Source organism: Patiria miniata, unplaced genomic scaffold (genome assembly GCF_015706575.1).
Source record: "Patiria miniata isolate m_02_andy unplaced genomic scaffold, ASM1570657v1 HiC_scaffold_28, whole genome shotgun sequence".
Classification (NCBI taxonomy): domain Eukaryota; kingdom Metazoa; phylum Echinodermata; class Asteroidea; order Valvatida; family Asterinidae; genus Patiria; species Patiria miniata.
The window spans coordinates 6003594-6028911 of record NW_024037067.1 but is presented as its reverse complement, the minus strand read 5'-3'; the positions used below and the strand labels follow the sequence as shown (position 1 = coordinate 6028911).

Genomic DNA, 25318 nt, shown 5'->3' with positions numbered 1-25318 from the left:
CAGTTTTTGTTTACCTTATGATATATATTTGCTTTGTCATTGTACTTTTGTTTATTTGTTGGCCGAATAAATAATAAACATAATAATTTCTTGAAATCTTATTTGGGGTGGGCGTGGCTATTAGTGAGGTGGGGGTAAAGCTTAAAGAAATGAAACATTAAAGATGTTTTTCCCGTATGCTATTTTCGAGTTGCACCTCGACATATGGATTTGTTTTTTCAATTGTTATTTTCCGAGCAATGTAAAAGTTATTAAATTTTGAATGAGACGAACAAAAAACACACGGACGTAGATAATATAACTTCGCAAAATTCGACTTATCAGTACTTGGCCGTCAGACAATAATTCGACTCTCGCATAATAGCGGGTTCATTTTGTTCGTTAAACCCTTTCCAGAGGGTTGCAAATGCCCAAAATCGTAGTAAAACAAAACATACAAATTGAAAAGTCGCTAGGAGATAAAACTTATTTTAATTTTTAGTATATTCACTGAACATATTCACCCTAGAGCGTGTATTTTACATGTTATTTTAATAACTTAATTTGTAATCCCCGGGTCCCATGTCTTGTACAAGTATAAGCTTTTTACCTAGATCCCTCATATCATATATAGAATTATTGTTATTGAAAATAAACCATAAACCACAAACTATGATTGTTATAATGCCTTGGTTGCATGCTCCGATTCGATTTCATTTCAAAAAAAAAGTTATATAGAAATTCCTTGAAAATAATGCGCCCCGCCCCTGTTCTGACACCCCCCAAAAAATATTCTGCTAATAATGTCAGCCAGTTCACAAAATACGGACAGATCCAGCTTTATTAGGGGGTATTTGTATTCTGGAATATAGTGTCTATAATCGTCGGATTTGGAGTTGAACAGCACCCCCATTGAAAGTATGGTACGAGCCCCCCCCCCCCTATTGATTTTCGGAGACCAAATATCCGGAGAGAAAAAAACTGTCAACATTTTCAGATTTTCTTGCTGATGAACCCCCCCCCCCCCTGCGAAAATTCCTGGATCCGCCCCTGACTCTACATGTATATAGCTGCAACGTAATTTAATTGGCACAGCCACACGTATATATATACGTACGGCCTGTGCAGGCAAAGCCTTTTTTAATCACCATCTTTAAAAAAAAAAAGTCACTGGATTTCATATAAACTAGAGCACTTGTTTGAAATTCATTAGACTGGAGCACTCAACCTTTTATGGACTATATACATGTACACTATTCATCCTCCGATACTCTCAAGTTAAGATTCAGTGTTTTGTTTTGTTATTGATATATAATAAAGCAAATCTCATATAATGCGCGTGTACATGACGGCCTAATTATGCTAATGCCGAGCACATTGAATGTGAACACTACATTATGCTTAATTCGTGGTAAAAGATAGACACTGAAAAGTTTCTTAATGTGGCTGACAAGATAATGGACTTTCCACTCGTATTGCAGATTGCCTCTTGAGCTAAAATACGACAGTGCATTAGGAAGTGAACTTGCAATGGAATGGAATCGACATTATTGCGAAGTTGTTGTGACATGTTAAAAGGTATCGATTGGAATAGGGTAAAACGTGCGCACGGTATTATCCACTCCATCTAAAACAAAATATTACGCAAGGGCAGATGGGTGGTTGGGTATATAACTGCAGCAGCGGATCGGGGGGGGGGGGGTCGCCGTTCAGCCAGTGATTAATATTTTGATACTAGTAAAATGAGGCAAAATATAATAAATGGAATGCTAAAGTTCCTAAATTTATTGTCAAATCGCCTTAGCAGGAAAAAGCATCGTATATTATCAAAGTCGTGCCTTCACTCACCCCCCCTTCATAAACATAAACACCCCCGTTCGTTTCCTGAAAACTATAGATGTGCCTCTGTTTAAACCAGCCCCTACCCCCAAAGAGGTCTTACAGTAAAATTCCCCGATTATCATTTTCTAAACAAATTGCAAATCTAACTTGCGGCGTTGGTTTTTACATGTCCCGTCTTTCCAACACCTAAAGCGCTCCTCCATTAGAAAGCAGTCCTGGACCTAACACCTCAGCTTCTGCCTTAAAAAAAAAGGAAAAATCTTAGATCCATCGCGATCAGGTCGAATTGTCCTCGGGCATGTATAGGCCTACAGTTGCAATTAGGGCATTTTTTCCCATCACTGTATTCTTACCGACAATCAGTTTGCCTCCAAAGTATTCATGCTGAACTGAAAGCCATGTATCAACCGGAGCCATGTTTTTTTTTTAATTTAGGATGATTTTTGTATTTTTTTGTTGTGGAGCATTTTCGGGATTTTACCTATTCTACTGTTTTATAAAAATTCGTGCAATTATACCTTGCACATTTCGCTACTTTTCAAACATTCCCGTTAGGGTGAGGGGCTAACCAAACACAACATGTATACTGAACGTTAAACATATTTCAGATGGGACCATAAGCATTGATATCTTCACAGGCATGTCACAGATCCAAGAAACCTGTCTTGGGTTCGATTCCTGCCTCTGCCATTATGTGGATTGGGTTTCAGTCCCTGCGTAATTCTGAATATTCTTTTGGGGTTTTCCTCCCACCTCTAAAACTGTAACTTCTTCACACTGTCTTCTCTTTACTGGGCACCATGGGAGACCAGTGGATTCCACTGAATGGGCTTAATTCCCAGTTAAAATAAGAATGGAAAAAAGCCCCATTGGTTCAAAAAAGGGAAGAATGTTTCTTACTAATGGGTCGAAAGAACTCAAGTTCTCTGCGTTTCCTTTTCTTTGCTTGTTGCAGTCTTCATTTCCGTCAACATTTCTATCTGATGCAAATTCTACCCGACAGTTCTGTTGGTTCTCTCTGGTGTACATTAACAACAGCAGAATTCAATGCTGTTTGATCAGGCAGCATGAAGACTTGATCGTCACGTTTCAGCATGTTGCGGAAGAGCGCGCGCCGGCTCGAGTAGAGGCCACGCCTCTTTGGCCCGTCATCCTTCACCCACGTGATATAATCTCTCAACTCGGTGATTTCTTAGAAGGAAGGGGATAGAAAACAAGGAATTCTCTAGATTTCATCCGATAATCACGATGTGTATTTTGCTCTCGTGCAAGACCAAAGCCTACATTTTGTGATTGAGGCACATTGGTACAACATCATCATGGATTCAGCAGGCATGAGTACTGAGTCTGGCACGAATGCATCCGATAGTACTAAGGAACTGCGAAGTATTGCTGGAATTGTCGTACCAGCTTTGCTGCTTGTACTGATTCTCTTACTGTCTCTGTTTGGCAATGTCGCTGTCATTTTTGCGATTCTGAAGACTCCCTCTTTGAGAGAGAAAACCTGCAACATCTTTCTGATCAACCTAAGCCTGACGGATCTGATGAACGCCACTTTGGTGATGTTCAGTGCTTTGGTGTCTCTGATAGCAGACCGGTGGCCGTTTGGGATGTATTGGTGCTACGCCCAATGTGCCTTCAACTACTGGTTTATCATCGTATCCATGCTGACTCTTGCTATGATCAGCATTGATGGATACTTCGCTGTCGTACACCCGTTGCGTTACATAAACATAATCACGCCAAAAGTGACCAAAATCGGCATCTGCTACGCGTGGTGCCAGGGGTGCGTGTTTGCGCTGATTCCAGCCATCTACGGCTGGGTCGTCTACGATTACTGGGAGGTGGTGTGCGCCATCGATTGGGACAGCTACAGTCAGGACGGGGCGCTGACCTACGTCATCGTGGCGTTTGTCGCCTGCTTTCTCGCCCCGACCTGTGTCGTGGTGTTCTGCTACCTCAGGATTTGGCGCGCGGTGAGGAGGAGTGCGGCGAGTGTTCCCGAGGTCTGCCGAAGTGCCGATCGGAAGAAGCAGGACGCGAGAGTCATTTACAGCCTGGCCGTGGTGATCGTGGTGTATTTCATCTGCATGGGCCCGTTCTGCATCACCAAAGTCTGGAAGATCTGCCTCGGCACGAGCTCGCTGCCCGATTATCTCAACCTGAGCGCCTCGTGGTTTGCCTACGTGGGCAACGCCACCAATCCCTTCATCTACGGCATCTTCCGCTCTGACTTCCGCCGAGCCTTCGTGAATTTAATCTGCCGTAAAGAACGGATTCACCCGTCCCCCACTCGAAGTATGGCCCATCAAGGGGCGTGTCTAAGTCAGCTGTCTGTGGGAGGAGTAAGACTTACACCGGTGTAGTGTGAAAATTCGATTTAATGAAAACGGAACCTGTTATTTCCGCATGTCTCACAATCATGCACAGTATCCGCAGAGAACACAATTATTATGAGGGTTACATGTTATAAAGGAGTCTATGTCTGAGAATATTCCAACTTTAAATCGCCATGATCAGTCTTTGCACTGCAGTTTCTCAAACATTATGTCATTAATTATTAATACCACTTAAGCACTTACTCATTAAAAAAAAAATTGTCCAATGTTTTACGAAAGGAATTGCAATTCAATGTGGTTCAATACAAAATTCAATCTGATTGAAATCCGACATCTAAACGAAGCAAGCGCAGGTGAATGCAATCTTCCGTTGTAAACAACTCGCCCTTTCCTAATACAATTGCCTCCAGCTACAAAAGAAAAACTGCTTCAAAAAAAAAAAGAGGAAAAAGTGTTTGTGTATTAAACCAAACGCATGGGACTTTAAACTTAATGTTCTTTATGAGAATGCCGGCGAGGATGCCTACGTGACTGAAGAGAAATCACGTGATCTTGCCGTGTCTCAGGGAGGCAATTAGAGATGGCTTCTCTGTGTTTGACGAAGCATATGTCAACTTTTGCGCAGAAACAATATCTCTGGAGGCGATTCCTGAGGCAATTTTGATATCTGGCTTCGTCTGAGTGCAAGGACGTTTTGGCGATGTCACATCCCAAAAACGCGCAACTAATTGGAGTTTTGAAAAGTAAATATACTTGTAGTCGGTAAAGGATCTTTACAGCTACTGTAGATCTGCTGGACCCTGATGACCACGCCCGATTAAGAGTCGCATGTACAGAATGTAGCGATGTAGCTGTTTGTACTTAAAGGCAAATAATCATATGCATTTATCCAAATAGTGAGGCTACATGTATACCCTTTCAAATTATAATCAAAATACTTACTTGGGTTAAAGATCATACTGGTACTAAACACTCCGTGTTCTTATTCCATCTGGCTTGCTATCATTTAGAAGAAAATGAAGGTGATTTCCAACGATAGTGCTATATAGAGGAAATCGTGTTTTTTATCAAAAGGTTGTACATGGTGTTTCACTGTTTTCTTGAAAAGTATAATATCCACTGAGTTGATACTTCAACAGGTCAGGTTTGAAACATTCTTCTTTGGATTTGGATTTGTGTTATTATTGGAAACGAACAAAATGAAAAGCAAAAGGTACTATATACCAATTTAAACGATGTATAGTCATCTCCCCACTGAAGCAATCGTATATCACAGACAATCGGCGAAAGACGCAATAATTATGGTCTGCGATAGTTTCCCCATTACTTTGCGAGATCATCTCCTTCCAGTTTTGTTCAATTTGGCGAAATTTAAGAACGTTTCAGACTTTCTTCAGCATAATGTATAGCCAAATCCATCAAACTTCTGAACTAAATCGATCAAACATAACCTAATGTGTATTTTAGTACGATTTATTTGTGGATGTTCTTGCCATTTAAACTACAGTGTATTAGTAACTTAAATTCGGATACCCGAACAAATCATTTTCTTAAATTCTTGTACATGTATACCTACAGTTTCTAATACGCACACATTACTATTCACATAATCAATGGTTCATGGTAATATGTTTACATAGTATCTTGTATATTATTGTTTGAATGGAAACTTTCAATGTGATTTTTAATGGTATTTCCCCCTAAAATTTCACGCGTTTATTCTAATAATAGTTAATCATTCCAGAAATCACTTGCAATGTTTAGGCTATAATCGTTCCAGGAGTCATTTGCACTGTTCTGTCCTTGTTAAAACCTACAGTCAACACTCGTAAAACTTGCCCTTTACGTGAAAGTCTTGGATTTATAAAAAAAAAAATCGATAATTTTGTTTCACAAGAATGGAAACCATGTTGACGGGAGAAAACCAAAGTGTCGCGTTGGAATCAAAGATGCCGCACTGACCATGTCAAGTACAAGGCCACGGGAATTACAGCGCCGAGTCACCCACGGATTGGCCTACTTTATTCGCTGAATAGGAGTCGACAGCGCTATGAATATAAAACCTTGGAATAGGCCTACGTACGTATTTGCCTTGGCCTCAGATGTGTTGCGAGTGAAAATATTGCGCCAGTGCCACTCATCACCAAGATGCTGAAAAAAAAAATCACAGGTCACATTTACGAAATCAGGCAACACGTTGTGAATGCAAGAATAATTGTTATACCTCTGTCTTGAGTACTGTATATTCATTGACCTAGAACGATCACGCAGGCTTTGTACGTACGGTGCGTACGGTGTGGAAACGCTTGTATCGTTGGTACCCACGCTATTTTTTACCATGTTTTCACATATGAATGGGAGCAGCGAACTAGCAGACGAACAGCTGTTTCGAGCACGCGACATGCATGGGAGCTGACGTTCGATTGTCATGATTGTTGTGTTTACTGCTGTTTGTTTTCGTGATCAAAATCCAACGAATCCAAGACCGAGGTATAACAATTGTTGACTGCTGTGATGTGGGATATGAAGTTTTGATTCATGATACCGCGTGGTAATACCACGCGTTTGTTCAATAATCGGAGTGACTCTCCAGTGAGTATGAGAGAGATGCGATGGTTTTGCAAAAGAATTCAAGCCACGTGGGTAAGGGGCAGGCGGCACAAAAAGTGCTCACTTTGTCCAAGCCATGCAGATGTAGACCTATTCGGGTTTTTTTCCCCGGGTGTTTTACCTTATTTTTGTCGGGTCGGGTCGGTTTGAGGGAGGTAAGATCGGTTTCGGTTTGGATTCGGTTTATATCGCTGTTTCGGATATATTTGTCCAGGTCAACCCAACCCGATTCACATTTTAGTAGGTATAGGAGGGCCGTAATATTGCCGAAGCCCCTCCTCTTGTGGGCGTGTCATATAGAACCTCTTCTCGATGGTGTAGTGTGCTTTCCCCGTCTTGCACCTGAAGTACCAGCGGTAGGGCCACGTGACTGCTAGGATCACCGCCAGCCAATAAACGCATTTGTTCATCCACCAGGGCGTGGTCGGCTCCCCCACGAAGGCGGAGATGCGTTTCTCAAAACCGAGGATGGTCGTCTCAGTCCAAGCGTCCATGTGATCATCCATGCCTCTGTTGCGAGCTTTGAAGGCCTCGAATTCAGAGGAGCATTCAGTAGAAGTTTCTTCGTCCCCTGCCGATATCTTCTTCTCGAGGCGGATCTTAGTCACGCGGCGTCTGTCCAGGCCTTCCAGTATGGGAGTCGAAACGTCGACCCAGTGGCTGTACATGAAATACTGCTCATCCCGGTGGGTGACAACTCGAGCCGAGTCATCATGATCATCACTCACGTAATGGTAACACTCGGCACAGAATACGATATCCGGCTGTTCCTCGTGTAGGTTTGATATCAACTGGGCTGCGTCACCCGCTTCTCCCATGTTATCAATGTACTCCTTTTCTCTGGAGGACGCGGACTCCAGCAACACGATGGAGTACCCGAACGGTACAGAAATGGCACCGAAAAATAAAACTACGTAGTGTTTTAAAGTCATGGTCAACTCCCAGCATGTTGTCACAGAGCAGCTGACCCACCATGCGATTAAGATCCAGAAATTCAGGAAAGCGACGATGGATGCGGTCCGAGCAACGTTGACTCCATCACTCCACTTAGTGCTCACATCTCTCGTGTACGTCAGATCCTCCTCGGCCCTACATCCCTCCGAGGCGTACACAATACAACGACAGATACAGCAGACGAGCGCGGGTCCGACGAAATTCATGATTATGAGTATAATCAGAATGTCGAACCATACCTCAGTACCCTCAAGAATCATCGCAAAATAACGGGCAAATATTTCACAGTTCGTAGCAAATTATCTCGTTTCTCTGGGAAATCTGAGCTGACAAGTCGCCGATGTTAACAGGATCGCTTGATCGTGCAATCTACGGACAGGTGGTTCTTGAATACCTTCACTGTATGCAAACCCGTTTAAGCCCGGTTGGTATATAGCTAGTCATATTTTCCATACAATTCCATCAGCTCATTCAGGAAGTGCATTGATATGGCACGACGCGCGAGTTGAATATAATAGTACCCGTTTCACACGACTGACCTTGGCCTTACGGCGTGTTTTGGCAGAAATCATACAGTACTTCAGCACAATGAAATTGAATTTTGCAACTCATAAAGGCCTATATAGACGGTACTAAACTACTTTCGTTATCAGTTCCAAAATGAAGTTATTTTCGGTCCAACAAAAAAATCAATGCGTGGTTTTAGTCTGGTTCCCACACCAAAAGATTCTGATTATTTCTGATGAATCCTTAGATCAAGTAACCGCCTCGGCATGTGACCAACGTTTGTCGAATGCATTTTGTCGACAATCTCGCATAGCGCACGGGTATTTCCGGATACAAAACAGGTTTCATTTACCTGGCCATGCTTATTTTAATAACAATCAAAGATTAGTTGATAATTATAAAATTCATTGCTGGCATTATAAAAAAAACCCTTGAAATTCAATGTGTGATCGGATCGTACGAAGGGAGAGCTTAATTTGCTGTGTCATGTAATTTTAATCTGGTTTCGACCTGACAATTCCCCGACGCCCTGACGCCCTGATCGATGGCGGATGTATAGCTAGGACGCTTGCGAGCGCCGTGCTTATATTAGGGCCTGGTCGGACAACACACAACTGTCTAACGACTTCTCCTCAAGTCTAGATTGAAAGTTAAATGACAACACCTGTGAATCCCCTCAGATCTTAAGTTCGGTCAAAGTATAGGTTTACGCCCAAGCGACGCTGCCAAGTCATGCCTTAAACCACACCCTAAGCCACATTCTTACTGCAACTCACCCGAATTCATCCACTTTTTAAAGGGACGCCCCAAAAATATACTGGTACTAATGTCTGCCCCTGCACAAAATATGGACAGAGCCAGCTTGGTTAGGGGGTATTTGTACACTATTCTGTAATATAGTGTTAATAATCGTCGGATTGGAACAGCGCCCCCATTGAAAGTATGGTCTGAGCCCCCCCCACCCCCACCCACCCCCACCACCACCACCACCCCACCACCACCACCAATTGATTTTCGGATGCCAAGTGTCCAGAGAAAGAAAAAAATGTCTACATTTGCCCGCAAAAATTCCTGGATCCGCCCCTGATCACGCCCATGGAATATATATATATATATATATATATATATATATATCCAATGAAATCGTCTTCTATCACAATTCACAGTGCTCGATACATCTCTGTAGAGCTATAAACATGCAATAAATTCAGAATATTCTCTTTCTGAACAGACTGTTTCGTACCATAAGGCACTCATCAGCAGAATGACGAAAAATAGAATACAAGTAGCATCTTACCTTATTTCGAATCAAGCGCGCGCACGCGTTACGCGCGTTACGTCATTGAAGTTAGTACGCGTTTACGTCACTGAAGTAAGAACACATCTGTCTCGATGCCTGCACTTGGAGACGATTTCGCTTCTCTTATTCAGTGTACCTAGATCTGGCCTACATATGATTATGTACTTCTCTGCTATACACAAATTGCATCTCTTTTTTACGTTAGAGTATGGCAGTGCTTTCAGAACTATGTCCCATTTGATTTCATAGTCTTTCCCTTCGTCCTTTAAGTCCCATATATGTTTACTTAGCTCTGTTTGCGCCCTCTTGCTCTCGGATCTGAATGACTGCTTGTGGTTCGCCAGTCTCGCCTTGAAGGTTGTGGACGTCAGCCCGACGTATGCCTCCTTCCTGCCTTCGCTCGTGACGGTGGCCTGGTACACTATGTTCTTGCTGAGGCACTCCCCGTTCAGCGGGCATTCGGCATTGCGGGGACAACTGCATGTTCTACCACCGACGTCGTCCTCCTGTTTTACCTTCCGTTTGTTGATTGACTGGATCGTTGCCTTCATGTTCGGCATGCAGCTGTACGATAACTTTACTGTGTTCCGGTTGAGCACTTTGTGAAGCTTATGTTCCTTGGGGAAGCATTTGTCTATTATCTGAAGGAATTTCTTTCCAATGTTGGTACGTACGCTCTTGTTGTATGGCGGGTTGTACCATGTCACCTCCCTTTTTCTAGTCCTTTTCCTGGTGTTATTGCCCGGTGTGTACGTCAGTCGATACTTGTGCCCGCTTTTTTGCAGAGCCTCCTGGTAGGCCGGGGCAGCTTTCTCGAATGCCTCCTTGCTCGACGAGATGTTGGAGAGTCGCTTGTTGATTCCCTCTGGTATCTGTTTGATGACGGCGGGTGGATGGTTTGACTGGACATGTACATAGAGAGGTACATTACCTGGTTTCATGTATGGCTTGTACCCTCCCGTTCGCAGGTCTAATGTGATGTCAAGGAAGTTTACTGTTGCCTTGTTGGCTTCGATCGTTACCTTTAAGTCATTTTCCCGGAATACTTGGCATATTTCCTTCTTGATGTTTTCTATTTTCTTGGGGGTCTCCTTGAATACTGCCAGACCGTCGTCCCTGTATAGTCCCACTCTATTTCCGTACTTTGGTTTCAAGATCGACAGCAGATATGCTACGACCAGCTCGCATGACTCCGCGCCGTCGAAACTGCCCATCGTGACATCGAATTTGCTGTCTGCATTACGCTTTTTCCACGGTACCTGGTCGTTGAATACCACTGTCTGTTTTGCGTGGATGATGATATCTTTCTCCTTGCTGCTAATGTTCTCGTACTTTTCCGCGAACCCTAGGGCCTTCAGGAGAAGCTTTTCCGTTATCGAGGGGTAGAACTCCACAATGTCGAAATTTATGAAGCTCGATTCTTGCTTGTTTGGGATTTTCTTATACCAGTCCAGTACGGCGTCCGTGCTTTTCCACAGGTTGAATCCTGTCGCGCTTATGACTTTACCGACGATTCTGTCGAGGATCACTTTACTTATATGTCCTATCTCTGATTTGGTTGGGCTGATTAGTCGACATGATGGTTTGTTATCGAAGTTGTCCTTGTGGTCCTTCAAAGTAATGAAGACTTCCCTCTCGGCCAATTTATCTATGCGGTCGCCCAGTCCAAGACTTTTAGCAATTCTTTTCGCTTCGCGATTGATTTCCGCTACTTCCTTTTGCTCGGTTTTCTTGTATGTCTTGGTGACATTCGCCCTGACAAGATTTACATAGTCATCTTTTTCCATCTTGTAATAATTTGTAGTCTTATCAGCCTTGACGGTAAGCTTATCATCATTCCTAATCGTATTTATGTCTTCGTTTAATTTGCGTTGGAACTGGCTAGTGGTCTTCTCAAATTCGACGTTTTGAATCAGACTCACCAAATTGTCTTCGAATTCTCTCAGTTCCGGAATGACTGGTGGTGTTTTCCGCGAGTTAAATCCGTACGTTTCCTCCTTCTCCGCCTTGTCTTTGTTCAGCTCCGGATTCAGAAAGAAGAATGATCTCCATCTAATCCTTTTGATGAACATTTCCGTTTTCTCGATCAGGCGCTTGAGGTATGTTGTTCTCGATGCTACCGGAATATTCTTCGTCGAATATTCAAAGTTCACTCTTTCCATTTTGAAGTGCGACGTCAGGAGAGTGCTCAACTATAAAAATAGGAGCTAGTATATCCAATGAAATCGTCTTCTATCACAATTCACAGTGCTCGATACATCTCTGTAGAGCTATAAACATAAAAAAAGAAAAGAAAATAGAAAACATCAAGAAGGAAATATGCCAAGTATTCCGGGAAAATGACTTAAAGGTAACGATCGAAGCCAACAAGGCAACAGTAAACTTCCTTGACATCACATTAGACCTGCGAACGGGAGGGTACAAGCCATACATGAAACCAGGTAATGTACCTCTCTATGTACATGTCCAGTCAAACCATCCACCCGCCGTCATCAAACAGATACCAGAGGGAATCAACAAGCGACTCTCCAACATCTCGTCGAGCAAGGAGGCATTCGAGAAAGCTGCCCCGGCCTACCAGGAGGCTCTGCAAAAAAGCGGGCACAAGTATCGACTGACGTACACACCGGGCAATAACACCAGGAAAAGGACTAGAAAAAGGGAGGTGACATGGTACAACCCGCCATACAACAAGAGCGTACGTACCAACATTGGAAAGAAATTCCTTCAGATAATAGACAAATGCTTCCCCAAGGAACATAAGCTTCACAAAGTGCTCAACCGGAACACAGTAAAGTTATCGTACAGCTGCATGCCGAACATGAAGGCAACGATCCAGTCAATCAACAAACGGAAGGTAAAACAGGAGGACGACGTCGGTGGTAGAACATGCAGTTGTCCCCGCAATGCCGAATGCCCGCTGAACGGGGAGTGCCTCAGCAAGAACATAGTGTACCAGGCCACCGTCACGAGCGAAGGCAGGAAGGAGGCATACGTCGGGCTGACGTCCACAACCTTCAAGGCGAGACTGGCGAACCACAAGCAGTCATTCAGATCCGAGAGCAAGAGGGCGCAAACAGAGCTAAGTAAACATATATGGGACTTAAAGGACGAAGGGAAAGACTATGAAATCAAATGGGACATAGTTCTGAAAGCACTGCCATACTCTAACGTAAAAAAGAGATGCAATTTGTGTATAGCAGAGAAGTACATAATCATATGTAGGCCAGATCTAGGTACACTGAATAAGAGAAGCGAAATCGTCTCCAAGTGCAGGCATCGAGACAGATGTGTTCTTACTTCAGTGACGTAAACGCGTACTAACTTCAATGACGTAACGCGCGTAACGCGTGCGCGCGCTTGATTCGAAATAAGGTAAGATGCTACTTGTATTCTATTTTTCGTCATTCTGCTGATGAGTGCCTTATGGTACGAAACAGTCTGTTCAGAAAGAGAATATTCTGAATTTATTGCATGTTTATAGCTCTACAGAGATGTATCGAGCACTGTGAATTGTGATAGAAGACGATTTCATTGGATATACTAGCTCCTATTTTTATAGTTGAGCACTCTCCTGACGTCGCACTTCAAAATGGAAAGAGTGAACTTTGAATATTCGACGAAGAATATTCCGGTAGCATCGAGAACAACATACCTCAAGCGCCTGATCGAGAAAACGGAAATGTTCATCAAAAGGATTAGATGGAGATCATTCTTCTTTCTGAATCCGGAGCTGAACAAAGACAAGGCGGAGAAGGAGGAAACGTACGGATTTAACTCGCGGAAAACACCACCAGTCATTCCGGAACTGAGAGAATTCGAAGACAATTTGGTGAGTCTGATTCAAAACGTCGAATTTGAGAAGACCACTAGCCAGTTCCAACGCAAATTAAACGAAGACATAAATACGATTAGGAATGATGATAAGCTTACCGTCAAGGCTGATAAGACTACAAATTATTACAAGATGGAAAAAGATGACTATGTAAATCTTGTCAGGGCGAATGTCACCAAAACATACAAGAAAACCGAGCAAAAGGAAGTAGCGGAAATCAATCGCGAAGCGAAAAGAATTGCTAAAAGTCTTGGACTGGGCGACCGCATAGATAAATTGGCCGAGAGGGAAGTCTTCATTACTTTGAAGGACCACAAGGACAACTTCGATAACAAACCATCATGTCGACTAATCAGCCCAACCAAATCAGAGATAGGACATATAAGTAAAGTGATCCTCGACAGAATCGTCGGTAAAGTCATAAGCGCGACAGGATTCAACCTGTGGAAAAGCACGGACGCCGTACTGGACTGGTATAAGAAAATCCCAAACAAGCAAGAATCGAGCTTCATAAATTTCGACATTGTGGAGTTCTACCCCTCGATAACGGAAAAGCTTCTCCTGAAGGCCCTAGGGTTCGCGGAAAAGTACGAGAACATTAGCAGCAAGGAGAAAGATATCATCATCCACGCAAAACAGACAGTGGTATTCAACGACCAGGTACCGTGGAAAAAGCGTAATGCAGACAGCAAATTCGATGTCACGATGGGCAGTTTCGACGGCGCGGAGTCATGCGAGCTGGTCGTAGCATATCTGCTGTCGATCTTGAAACCAAAGTACGGAAATAGAGTGGGACTATACAGGGACGACGGTCTGGCAGTATTCAAGGAGACCCCCAAGAAAATAGAAAACATCAAGAAGGAAATATGCCAAGTATTCCGGGAAAATGACTTAAAGGTAACGATCGAAGCCAACAAGGCAACAGTAAACTTCCTTGACATCACATTAGACCTGCGAACGGGAGGGTACAAGCCATACATGAAACCAGGTAATGTACCTCTCTATGTACATGTCCAGTCAAACCATCCACCCGCCGTCATCAAACAGATACCAGAGGGAATCAACAAGCGACTCTCCAACATCTCGTCGAGCAAGGAGGCATTCGAGAAAGCTGCCCCGGCCTACCAGGAGGCTCTGCAAAAAAGCGGGCACAAGTATCGACTGACGTACACACCGGGCAATAACACCAGGAAAAGGACTAGAAAAAGGGAGGTGACATGGTACAACCCGCCATACAACAAGAGCGTACGTACCAACATTGGAAAGAAATTCCTTCAGATAATAGACAAATGCTTCCCCAAGGAACATAAGCTTCACAAAGTGCTCAACCGGAACACAGTAAAGTTATCGTACAGCTGCATGCCGAACATGAAGGCAACGATCCAGTCAATCAACAAACGGAAGGTAAAACAGGAGGACGACGTCGGTGGTAGAACATGCAGTTGTCCCCGCAATGCCGAATGCCCGCTGAACGGGGAGTGCCTCAGCAAGAACATAGTGTACCAGGCCACCGTCACGAGCGAAGGCAGGAAGGAGGCATACGTCGGGCTGACGTCCACAACCTTCAAGGCGAGACTGGCGAACCACAAGCAGTCATTCAGATCCGAGAGCAAGAGGGCGTAAACAGAGCTAAGTAAACATATATGGGACTTAAAGGACGAAGGGAAAGACTATGAAATCAAATGGGACATAGTTCTGAAAGCACTGCCATACTCTAACGTAAAAAAGAGATGCAATTTGTGTATAGCAGAGAAGTACATAATCATATGTAGGCCAGATCTAGGTACACTGAATAAGAGAAGCGAAATCGTCTCCAAGTGCAGGCATCGAGACAGATGTGTTCTTACTTCAGTGACGTAAACGCGTACTAACTTCAATGACGTAACGCGCGTAACGCGTGCGCGCGCTTGATTCGAAATAAGGTAAGATGCTACTTGTATTCTATTTTTCGTCATTCTGCTGATGAGTGCCTTATGGTACGAAACAGTCTGTTCAGAAAGAGAATATTCTGAATTTATTGCATATATATATATATATATATATATATATATATATATATATATATATATATATATATATATATATAAAGTTCCCTTTAAAGACTCATATACTTAACAAACTGAACTGTAGTATTTGGGGTTACTGGAACTTCCGCACGAGTGAAAATTGAGAAAAAGAGGCCAAAGGTTTTCGTTTCCTTTCTATATGTAATCGAATTTTCATGCGCCGTTATACACTATGTACATACAGCCGAAATGAAAAACTATTTTGTATCTACGCACTGCTAGCATACTTTCATAACACCACTAAATATGTTGTGACAATTAAAAGAAGGTTACACAATAATTCAAACTATATCTTAAATGTTTTAACAAAACGTTACATTCGGTGTGAGAGCGAGCGCAGGCTATCGTCTCGGAGAATCCGGAGGCTAAGATTGAACGGACATGCCGCCTCTAGCGCCTGATTTTACCGAGAAGGCTTCTTCGTGGCGTCAATTTCCGAACCGGCCTTTAAAATCTTATAATAAAGTAATTAAAACGCAAGAAATAGGTTGAAAAAAGTACAGAAGGTTTGCGATATACAGCACAATGGTTTACACAGGTTCTCTTAAAGGGCACATTAAAGTGAAGGTGGTTTGGGTGACTTACCATCCTCTGTGCAAGTAATGTTAATTATTTACATCATGACAAAACCCTACATTTCCGTTGGTTGTCATACAAGCGTCATTAGTCAGTGTTTCAAATATTGATCCATTGCATCAGGTCGTTGGCCTTTTTACGCATTTGCTGTTACGCCTCACCCTCTCCCCCCCCCCTTGAAAATCATGGACTGTTACTTAACACCCCCTCCTGCATCTTTTCAAAAAAATCCTTGATCCACTGTTTTTAAATCTATTTATTTATCACCAGATTTTCACAGGTGGGTAAAATTCTGGTATGCCTCGTACCTCTTTCCACCGTCCACTGCACATCATGGGAAAGATGGGAATGAAACACAAATCACTCGTTCTTTGTCTCTGATGTAAAACATCACTACAGTTCATATTTGACAACAGTCCCGCCCACTTCAATTGCGATGTCTGTCGTCTCCTCCTCGCCCGTTGATTTGGCACCAGTTCCCGGTGCGACTGCATGCGCGTGCTGGTCCTGTTGCTTGGTGTCCGTAAGAGGGCCGTCATATTGCCGAAGCCCCTCCTCTTGTGGGCGTGTCATATAGAACCTCTTCTCGATGGTGTAGTGTGTTTTCCCCGTCTTGGACCTGAAGTACCAGCGGTAGGGCCACGTGACTGCTAGGAGCACCGCCAGCCAATAGACGCATTTGTTCATCCACCAGGGCGTGGTCGGCTCCCCCACGAAGGCCGCGATGCGCTTCTCAAAGCCCGAGACGGTCGTCTCAGTCCAGGCGTTCATGTGTTCATCTCTGCCTCTGTTGCGAGCTTTGAAGGCCTCGTATGCAGAGCAGTATTCAGCAGACGTTTCTTCGTCCCCTGCCGATATCTTCTTCTCGAGGCGGATCCTAGTCACGCCGCACTTGTCCAGGCCTTCCAGTCTGGGAGCCGAAACGTCGACCCAGAAGCTGTACATGAAATACTGCGAATCCGTGTAGGTGACGACTCGTTCCTGATAGGTCTCCGTGCGCGTGCTGCGCTGACCGGTCGACGGATCAGTATAGTTGACGGTCCTCGTGCGTGTCTCGTAGTGGAAACACTCGGCGCGCCATAAGATATCCGGCTTGGTCTCTCGCAGGTTTGATATCACCTGGGCTGCTTCACTCGCTTCTCCTATGTTATCAATGTACTCCATTTCTCGGGAGAGCGCGGACTCGAGCAACATGAAGAAGTACCCGAGCGGTATAGCAGCGGCACCGAAATCGGCCACGATCTGGAAGGTCCTGCTGAACTCCCAGCATGTTGTCGCCAAGCAACCGACCGACCATGGGATGTAGAACCAGAAATTCAGGAAAGAGAGGACGGATAAGATTCGAACTAAGCTGATGTCTTTGATGACTCGACTTCTAGTTTTCTCTGCTTGATAGGCTCTCATCTGGCTTGCCATGCCGGGGAACAACTCTCTCTTGTACGTCAGATCCTCCTCGCCTGTACTGCTCCCAGATTCCTTCCCTTCGTTACACTTCAAGATTCCGTAGACGATGAAAGGCCCGATGACATTCAAGAAGAGGAGAATAACCAGAATGGCTATCCATAGCCCGTCCGGCTCTACGTAAACCTCAAGATCCATCACAAAATAACTGGCAAATATTTTCACAGTAACAAACAAATTATCTCGCTGACGTTAACCGGGCCATTTGATCATGCAGTCAGCGGACAAGTGGCGCTTAAATCCCTTCACCGTGGCATACAAAACTCGTTTAAATCCGGTTGTCGGTCACATTTTCCATGAAACCCCATCCGGCTCTTACAGGAAATAAAACAGGCATTCACCAGGGAAGTACGATTGAAATGGCACGTATTGAAGATCTGGTTCCTGTTTCACACATAACACCCCCATGTGAACAAGGGCGGATCGGGGGGGGGGCCGGGGCCAAAGGGGGCCATGGCCACCCCCCCCCAAAAAAAAAACGAAACCAATTTTTGTTTGTTATGTGACATCGCAATAAAGGCAGACAATGAGCACACCACCATCTTTTCCTCAAAAAACATTGGTAAAGTGGTCAGAAATTGCTTCAGATCGCACCACAGAGCATCTAGAATCCAAAAAAAAATTCGGGGCCCTTAAGCGGGCCCCGAACCCTACGCCGTAATTTTTTTGACCCACTTTTTTTGGGGACCAAAATTTTTTTTATTTGTTTTATGTGACATCGCAATAAAGGCAGGCAATGAGCACACCACCATCTTTTCCTCAAAAAACATTGGTAAAGTGGTCAGAAATTGCCTCAGATCGCACCACAGAGCATCTAGAATCCAAAAAATTTTCGGGGCCCTTAAGCGGGCCCCGAACCCCACGCCGTAATTTTTTTGACCCACTTTTTTGGGGTACCAACAATTTTTTGGGCCCCCCCCAAAAAAATTGTGTTCTGGATCCGCCCTTGCATGTTAATTGTTTTCGTTTTGCTGAAAAAAAAAACACTTCCCTTTTTTTGTGCTCCGTGGACAGAACTTTAAAACGGTGGTTGTGTTTAATATTCGAATAATTCTTGTACTAAAATATATCTTATTAATTGGGCTTTCATATGGTAGATTTTGAAAGTGCTGCATACAGAACTTCAGTATAAATGGTCTTGCCATTTGGGTTTCCTTTTTGTTTTTGTTTTTACTTACCCTCTATATAGGGCCTATATACACACGCGATTGTTTGTTTGTTTCAAGTATCGAATAATGTCCAGCTTCCCCTCCTCCTTAATATTTGTTTCGCAACCGGTGATATGTTGCATTTGTTCTTTTGGTTTCTTTTCCCCATTTAGACAAAATTCATCACGGGAGGCGCCCATAATCCATCTCATCAAATACTAAAACAATCGTGCGACAATGGATTGTGATAATAGAACACATTTTATATGAATAACAATAAATGCCTTGCCACAGTATATGAAATGGTTAATCAAGATCAACGAATCTGAAACGAGTTAGTCAAAACTAACCTGTCGAAATTAAGGTTAGTAGATATCATTCCCCCTTTTTTTTTTCTTTTTAGAAAACTGCGAAAATGCATCTTCATTTTTCTCGAAGCAAAGCATCTAGGTTTTCTTTGACAGTGCGATGCTTAGGTCATAACCATTGGGAGGAAACTCAATTTATGGTAATTCCATTTTCCCCCAAAAAAATGACAGCATATAGGCGCAATGATTCCACATGATGCTCTTTCCCGTTATTTCAACTTTAATGGTTAATATACCTACATTTGGGGTGAAATTTTTGAAGAAGACGCTAAAGTTTTTCTATTCCCTTTACGAATTAGGCTGCGCCGTTATATGCTACGTATATACACAGTGCCGAAATAAAGAAATCCCTTTGTATCTATACACCGCAAGCGTACTTTCATTACACCACTAACTGTTTAGTGACAAATAAAGATTGGTTATATACACAATAATTCAAACTATATCTTATGTTTGAACAAAAACGGTATATTCAAAATCCGAATTCACGTCTCCGACTGATCTTTGTCGCCCCCTAATTCTCCTTAATCACGCCCATTGATTATGAAAAGAAAGTTCCCTTTAAAGACCATATACATAACAAACTGAACTGTAGTATTTGGGGTTACTGGAGCTTCCGCACGACTGTAAATTGAGAAAAAGAGGCCAGAGTTGTTCGTTTCCTAAGATTGAACGGACATGCCGCCTCTAGCGCGAACCGGCCTTTAAAATCTTATGATAAATGTAGTTAATTACGCAAGAAATAGGTTGATAAAAGTACATAATGTTTGCGATATACAGCACAATGGTTTACACAGGTTCTCTTAAAAAAGGGTACATTCAAGTGGAAGTGGTTTGGGTGACTGACCATCCTCTGTGCAAGTAATGTTAATTATTTACATCATGACAAAACCCTACATTTCCGTTAGTTGTCATACAAGCGTCATTAGTCAGTGTTTCCAATATTGATCCATTGCGTAAAGTCGTTGGCCTTTTTATGCATTTGCTGTTACGCCTCATCCACTCCCCCCCCCCTTAAAAATCATGGACTGTCACTTAACACCCCCCTGCATCTTTAAAAAAAATCCTTGATCCACTGTTTTTAAATCTATTTATTTATCACAAGATTTTCACAGGTGGGTAAAATTCTGGTATGCCCCGTACCTCTTTCCACCGTCCACTGCACATCATGGGAAAGATGGGAATGAAACACAAATCACTCATTCTTTGTCTCTGATGTAAAACATCACTACAGTTCATATTTGACAACAGTCCCGCCCACTTCAATTGCGATGTCTGTCGTCTCCTCCTCGCCCGTTGATTTGGCACCAGTTCCCGGTGCGACTGCATGCGCGTGCTGGTCCTGTTGCTTGGTGTCCGTAAGAGGGCCGTCATATTGCCGAAGCCCCTCCTCTTGTGGGCGTGTCATATAGAACTTCTTCTCGATGGTGTAGTGTGTTTTCCCCGTCTTGGACCTGAAGTACCAGCGGTAGGGCCACGTGACTGCTAGGAGCACCGCCAGCCAATAGACGCATTTGTTCATCCACCAGGGCGTGGTCGGCTCCCCCACGAAGGCCGCGATGCGCTTCTCAAAGCCCGAGACGGTCATCTCAGTCCAGGCGTTCATGTGTTCATCTCTGCCTCTGTTGCGAGCTTTGAAGGCCTCGTATGCAGAGCAGTATTCAGCAGACGTTTCTTCGTCCCCTGCCGATATCTCCTTCTCGAGGCGGATCCTAGTCACGCCGCACTTGTCCAGGCCTTCCAGTCTGGGAGCCGAAACGTCGACCCAGAAGCTGTACATGAAATACTGCGAATCCGTGTAGGTGACGACTCGTTCCTGATAGGTCTCCGTGCGCGTGCTGCGCTGACCGGTCGACGGATCAGTATAGTTGACGGTCCTCGTGCGCGTCTCGTAGTGGAAACACTCGGCGCGCCATAAGATATCCGGCTTGGTCTCTCGCAGGTTTGATATCACCTGGGCTGCTTCACTCGCTTCTCCTATGTTATCAATGTACTCCTTTTCTCGGGAGAACGCGGACTCGAGCAACATGAAGAAGTACCCGAGCGGTATAGCAGCGGCACCGAAATCGGCCACGGTCTGGAAGGTCCTGCTGAACTCCCAGCATGTTGTCGCCAAGCAACCGACCGACCATGGGATGTAGAACCAGAAATTCAGGAAAGAGAGGACGGATAAGATTCGAACTAAGCTGATGTCTTTGATGACTCGACTTCTAGTTTTCTCTGCTTGATAGGCTCTCATCTGGCTTGCCATGCCGGGGAACAACTCTCTCGTGTACGTCAGAACCTCCTCGCCTGTACTGCTCCCAGATTCCTTCTCTTCGTTACACTTCAAGATTCCGTAGACGATGAAAGGCCCGATGACATTCAAGAAGAGGAGAATAACCAGAATGGCTATCCATAGCCCGTCCGGCTCTACGTAAACCTCAAGATCCATCTCAAAATAACTGGCAAATATTTTCACAGTAACAAGCAAATTATCTCACTGACGTTAAATGGGCCATTTGATCATGCAGTCAGCGGACAAGTGGCGCTTCAATACCTTCACCGTGGCATACGAAACTCGTTTAAATCCGGTTGTCGGTCACATTTTCCATGAAACCCCATCCGGCTCTTACATGAAATAAAACAGGCATTCACCAGGGAAGTACGATTGATATGGCACGTATTGAAGATCTGGTTCCTGTTTCACACCTAACACCCCTATGTGAATTGTTTTCGTTTTGCTGAAAAAAAAAACCACTTCCCTTTTTTTGTGCTCCGTGGACAGAACTTTAAAACGGTGGTTGTGTTTAAAATTCGAATAATTCTTGTACTAAAATATATCTTATTAATAGGGCTTTCATATGCTAGATTTTGAAAGTGCTGCATGCAGAACTTCAGTATAAATGGTCCTGCCATTAGAGTTTCCTTTTTGTTTTTGTTTTTACTTACCCTCTATATAATATAGGGCCTATATACACACGCGATTGTTTGTTTGTTTTAAGTATCGAATAATGTCCAGCTTCCCCTCCTCCTTAATATTTGTTTCGCAACCGGTGATATGTTGCATTTGTTCTTGTGGTTTCTTTTCCCCCTCACGGGAGGCGCCCATGATCCGTATCATCAAATACTAAAACAATCATACGACAATGGATTGTGATAATAGAACACATTTTATATGAATAACAATAAATACCTTTGCCACTGTATAATTATGAAACATTTTAATCAAGATCTGTTTTATTGTGTCACGACGTTCCTCAGTAAACGTAAGATTATTTTGGATTATTGTCCATTATGTGAATAATCAACAAGTAGCATACTCTCTAAAACAACCCAGTCAGATTTGACTAGAAACCAGTCAAATTTGGCTAGCCATTTCAGGGTCAGCTAGTCTATGTAATAGACCATGGCGAAAGCCATGGTCCGAGACAGGAGACGGGCTCCCGACGGGTGATACTCAGACTAGGGTCGGCTGGGTGTAACTGAAACTCAGTCAATCTGACTAGATTTCTCCAGTACTGACTTTGGAATGCATAAATAACTGAAATAAGATTGGGACCCAACTACTTTTTCTGGTCATGGTATGAAACTTTGCATGTTTAACTAAAGTCCTAGTCAAGTTTCTATAACATAGAGGGGAGGATGTCAACCAACCCTACCACCTTCCGTGGATTACGTGCGTATTCACCTATTGCCGCCTCCATCCATGATGTAGCTCCGTGTATTCAACTTTTAAAGGGAATGTACATCATTGGATTTTGCAGTAATTTTCAGAAATGAACTATTTGAGGGGTTAGTATGATAGATCAAATATTGTTACACTGACATGTTTGAAGTTTTGTGTTCGAAAATGCTGGAAAAACCAAGAGAAACAAAAATGTTCAAGTAGTCTGGTTCCCTGACTCCACTAAATATAAAATGGATCAATTTATAGATGCCGGGAAATTGTACGGTAAGGGAACCAGTCTAGCTGGCCTGCACCCGTTCATGAACATGTAACCAATAGCAAACAAAATTGGGACTGAAAAAAATGGTAAATTTGGAGCAGTAGTTGAAAATTAGGTCGACCACAGTTGGAAATGTATACAAAAATACAATTTTCTTGAAAACGACTTCGCACCAGGTGCCATAATTTTACAGGATGCTTTAGACTGTCACTTACCAACATCCTAGTATAGTATTTCATAAAAACGTGGTAGTTTTATTTTTCGATGTTTGCAAATGTTGTATATTCCCTTTAAGTGTAGTTAAAGTAAAACAATATATAAGCTCTGAACACTTCTAGTTCTAGAGGAACGAAAGACAGATACGGGGGGGGGGGGGTGGAGAGGGATGCTAGGGGTGCATGGGGAGGGGTGCTGGGGTGGGGAACGGGTGGTATTTTATGAGCCCATCTTTTGAAATTCACAGTATAACCACTGGGATGAAATCAAATAATTGGGACCCTCCAGCCCCCCCCCCCATAATCTGCTCCTCCCACCTATCCAACAAGCCAGTTATTTAGTTCACATGAATGATTAACAACAGAGCAAACATTTCAAGGCCTTTGAGCACTCACCAACTTTATAACGATGTATACATTGTATGATGGTAGATCTACTTTCGTGAATCGTCCAGCACGTTTATTGTGGCGAGATATCATAAATTGGACTTTGAGCCCTGACAATAAACACCAACAAAATGGCGGCGCGCTAGTGGATAAAACCTCCATAAATGAAGACACGGCATAAAAAAATGTTTTACGGTCATGTTCAGATAAACTAGCGAGAGATCCTCCGTCAAGGTAAGGTGATACAATATTTATCACTGCTTATAAGCTAAAGACATGACTTTGATATTGCTGAACAATTTCGTGATGTCGATTAAAATGGCTGCGGTACATTTTTCCCGCTAGAATTTCACAAACCCACTCTGTGTTTTTACTCTGCTTTTGTAGACCTATGAATTTATGTCATGAAGCCGTCAGAGGACACGTTTTCAATTCAAGTTGATGCATGTAATGGAAAAAGCCGCTTAAATGTTAAAGGATTAATGTCATGGGAGCTAGGTAGCTGAACAGTCTAGCTGAAACATTAATGTATAATTTGTATGGCTTTTTGTTTGTATCGGCCTTCGTCTCGCTTCCTACTCTATTGTGCTCCAGATAGCACAGTACGAATTCTGTCCATGAATCACCAAAAATCACATTGAATCTCACTCGGGGAAAACAGGAAATCTCTCGATCTCATTTCACGATGCCTCAGTGGAATGACGACTCGTAGGCCTAATCTGACAGGCAAGAAGAGCCGATAATACCTGAAGGGGTAGATCAGGGAATAGATATGTCTAAGGTGTGGTGATCACATCATGATGTCATGCAGTGTTGATGAGGATCAGCACCCATGCAGAATATAATAACCCCTTGCGTGCGTTAGCTCGTAAGGTCGGACTGTGCTAAAACTGCCGACCCAGACGAATTTACATTTTGTAAAGAACTATTTTAAATTGCTTCCAAATGTTTTGAAACTGAAGATTGGGCATGTTGGGTATACTAATCCCCCCTTTCAGAATAAATAATTGATAAAAACAAACCAGATAGGCCTAGCGTTTTCCATAAAGTCAAAGTGTATTGCAGTTCAGTACATTGTGCCTTTTTGCAACACTGCATTCATCTCACGAATACAGCTGTACATACTTTATGAGAAGTTAGTGATATGTACTATGCAGGAGAAATTATGTGGGGGAGCATTGGGTATATGGTGTCCTAAAAAGGACAGTTAGCCAGGACGGAACCTGTCCGTTTAATAACAGTCGAAGCTGGGTTGGTGGTGTTGTGAAATAAGTCTCATGACATTGAGTAAACAACGTAGGCCTATAGCAAGAATAGCAACTGTGGTTTGATCAATAATGGAGAAATAAATGTGTATATTTCTCAACAGATCAACCATACCGAAGCAGTCCATCTGTATTTTCATGCACAGATCTGACGCATGAGTGAGCGCAAGAACCGCATGCGTTCTACACCAATCGTCCAGCCAATTATCAAATCCCAAATCCCATCCCGTAGGATGAGATTGAGCCTGGGCAAGTTTTGCACAGTGGCCGCCCTGACCAGTCTGGTGGTCCTTATTTCCCTGACCAATCACCACTACTTCGGCCGTCGCTACGCCCAGGATGCAGGCCAGAACATTCAGAGACCTCGACGCCCCGGGGTGCATATTGGCCCGCCCCCTAATAAAGCAACCCCTGAGATGATTGAGGTACCCCCTCGGGATGAGGACGCCCCGCCCACACAGAAGTTGATCCCTGTATCACTACACTGCAAGAAAGTTTGCACAAGGCAAGTATATATTTTTTCTTCCCGTCTCCATA

General features: G+C 43.4%; 2 protein-coding genes across 3 annotated transcripts in view; both read left to right on the top strand.

Moving 5' to 3' along the window:
- Positions 1 to 25318, top strand: part of LOC119734779 (CMP-N-acetylneuraminate-poly-alpha-2,8-sialyltransferase-like) — a 31577-nt gene that overhangs the window by 4275 nt on the left and 1984 nt on the right. The window contains exons 1-2 of one of the 2 annotated variants that reach the window (XM_038208328.1): positions 23614 to 23750; positions 24886 to 25286. In XM_038208328.1, coding sequence (XP_038064256.1) covers positions 24937 to 25286 — 350 coding nt within the window. In that variant the 5' untranslated portion in view covers positions 23614 to 23750; positions 24886 to 24936. Of the gene's footprint in view, positions 1 to 23613; positions 23751 to 24885; positions 25287 to 25318 lie in introns of those variants that run through there. The other variant, XM_038208329.1, reaches the window with a different exon arrangement.
- Positions 2685 to 4391, top strand: LOC119734780 (alpha-2A adrenergic receptor-like). Its single transcript, XM_038208331.1, has one exon. The coding sequence runs from the start codon at positions 3141 to 3143 to the stop codon at positions 4185 to 4187; it is 1047 nt and encodes a 348-aa protein (XP_038064259.1). The 5' UTR covers positions 2685 to 3140; the 3' UTR covers positions 4188 to 4391.

Excerpts from the sequence above, each read along its gene's own strand:
- LOC119734780 (XM_038208331.1), top strand. The coding sequence starts at position 3,141 with ATGGATTCAGCAGGCATGAGTACTGAGTCTGGCACGAATGCATCCGAT.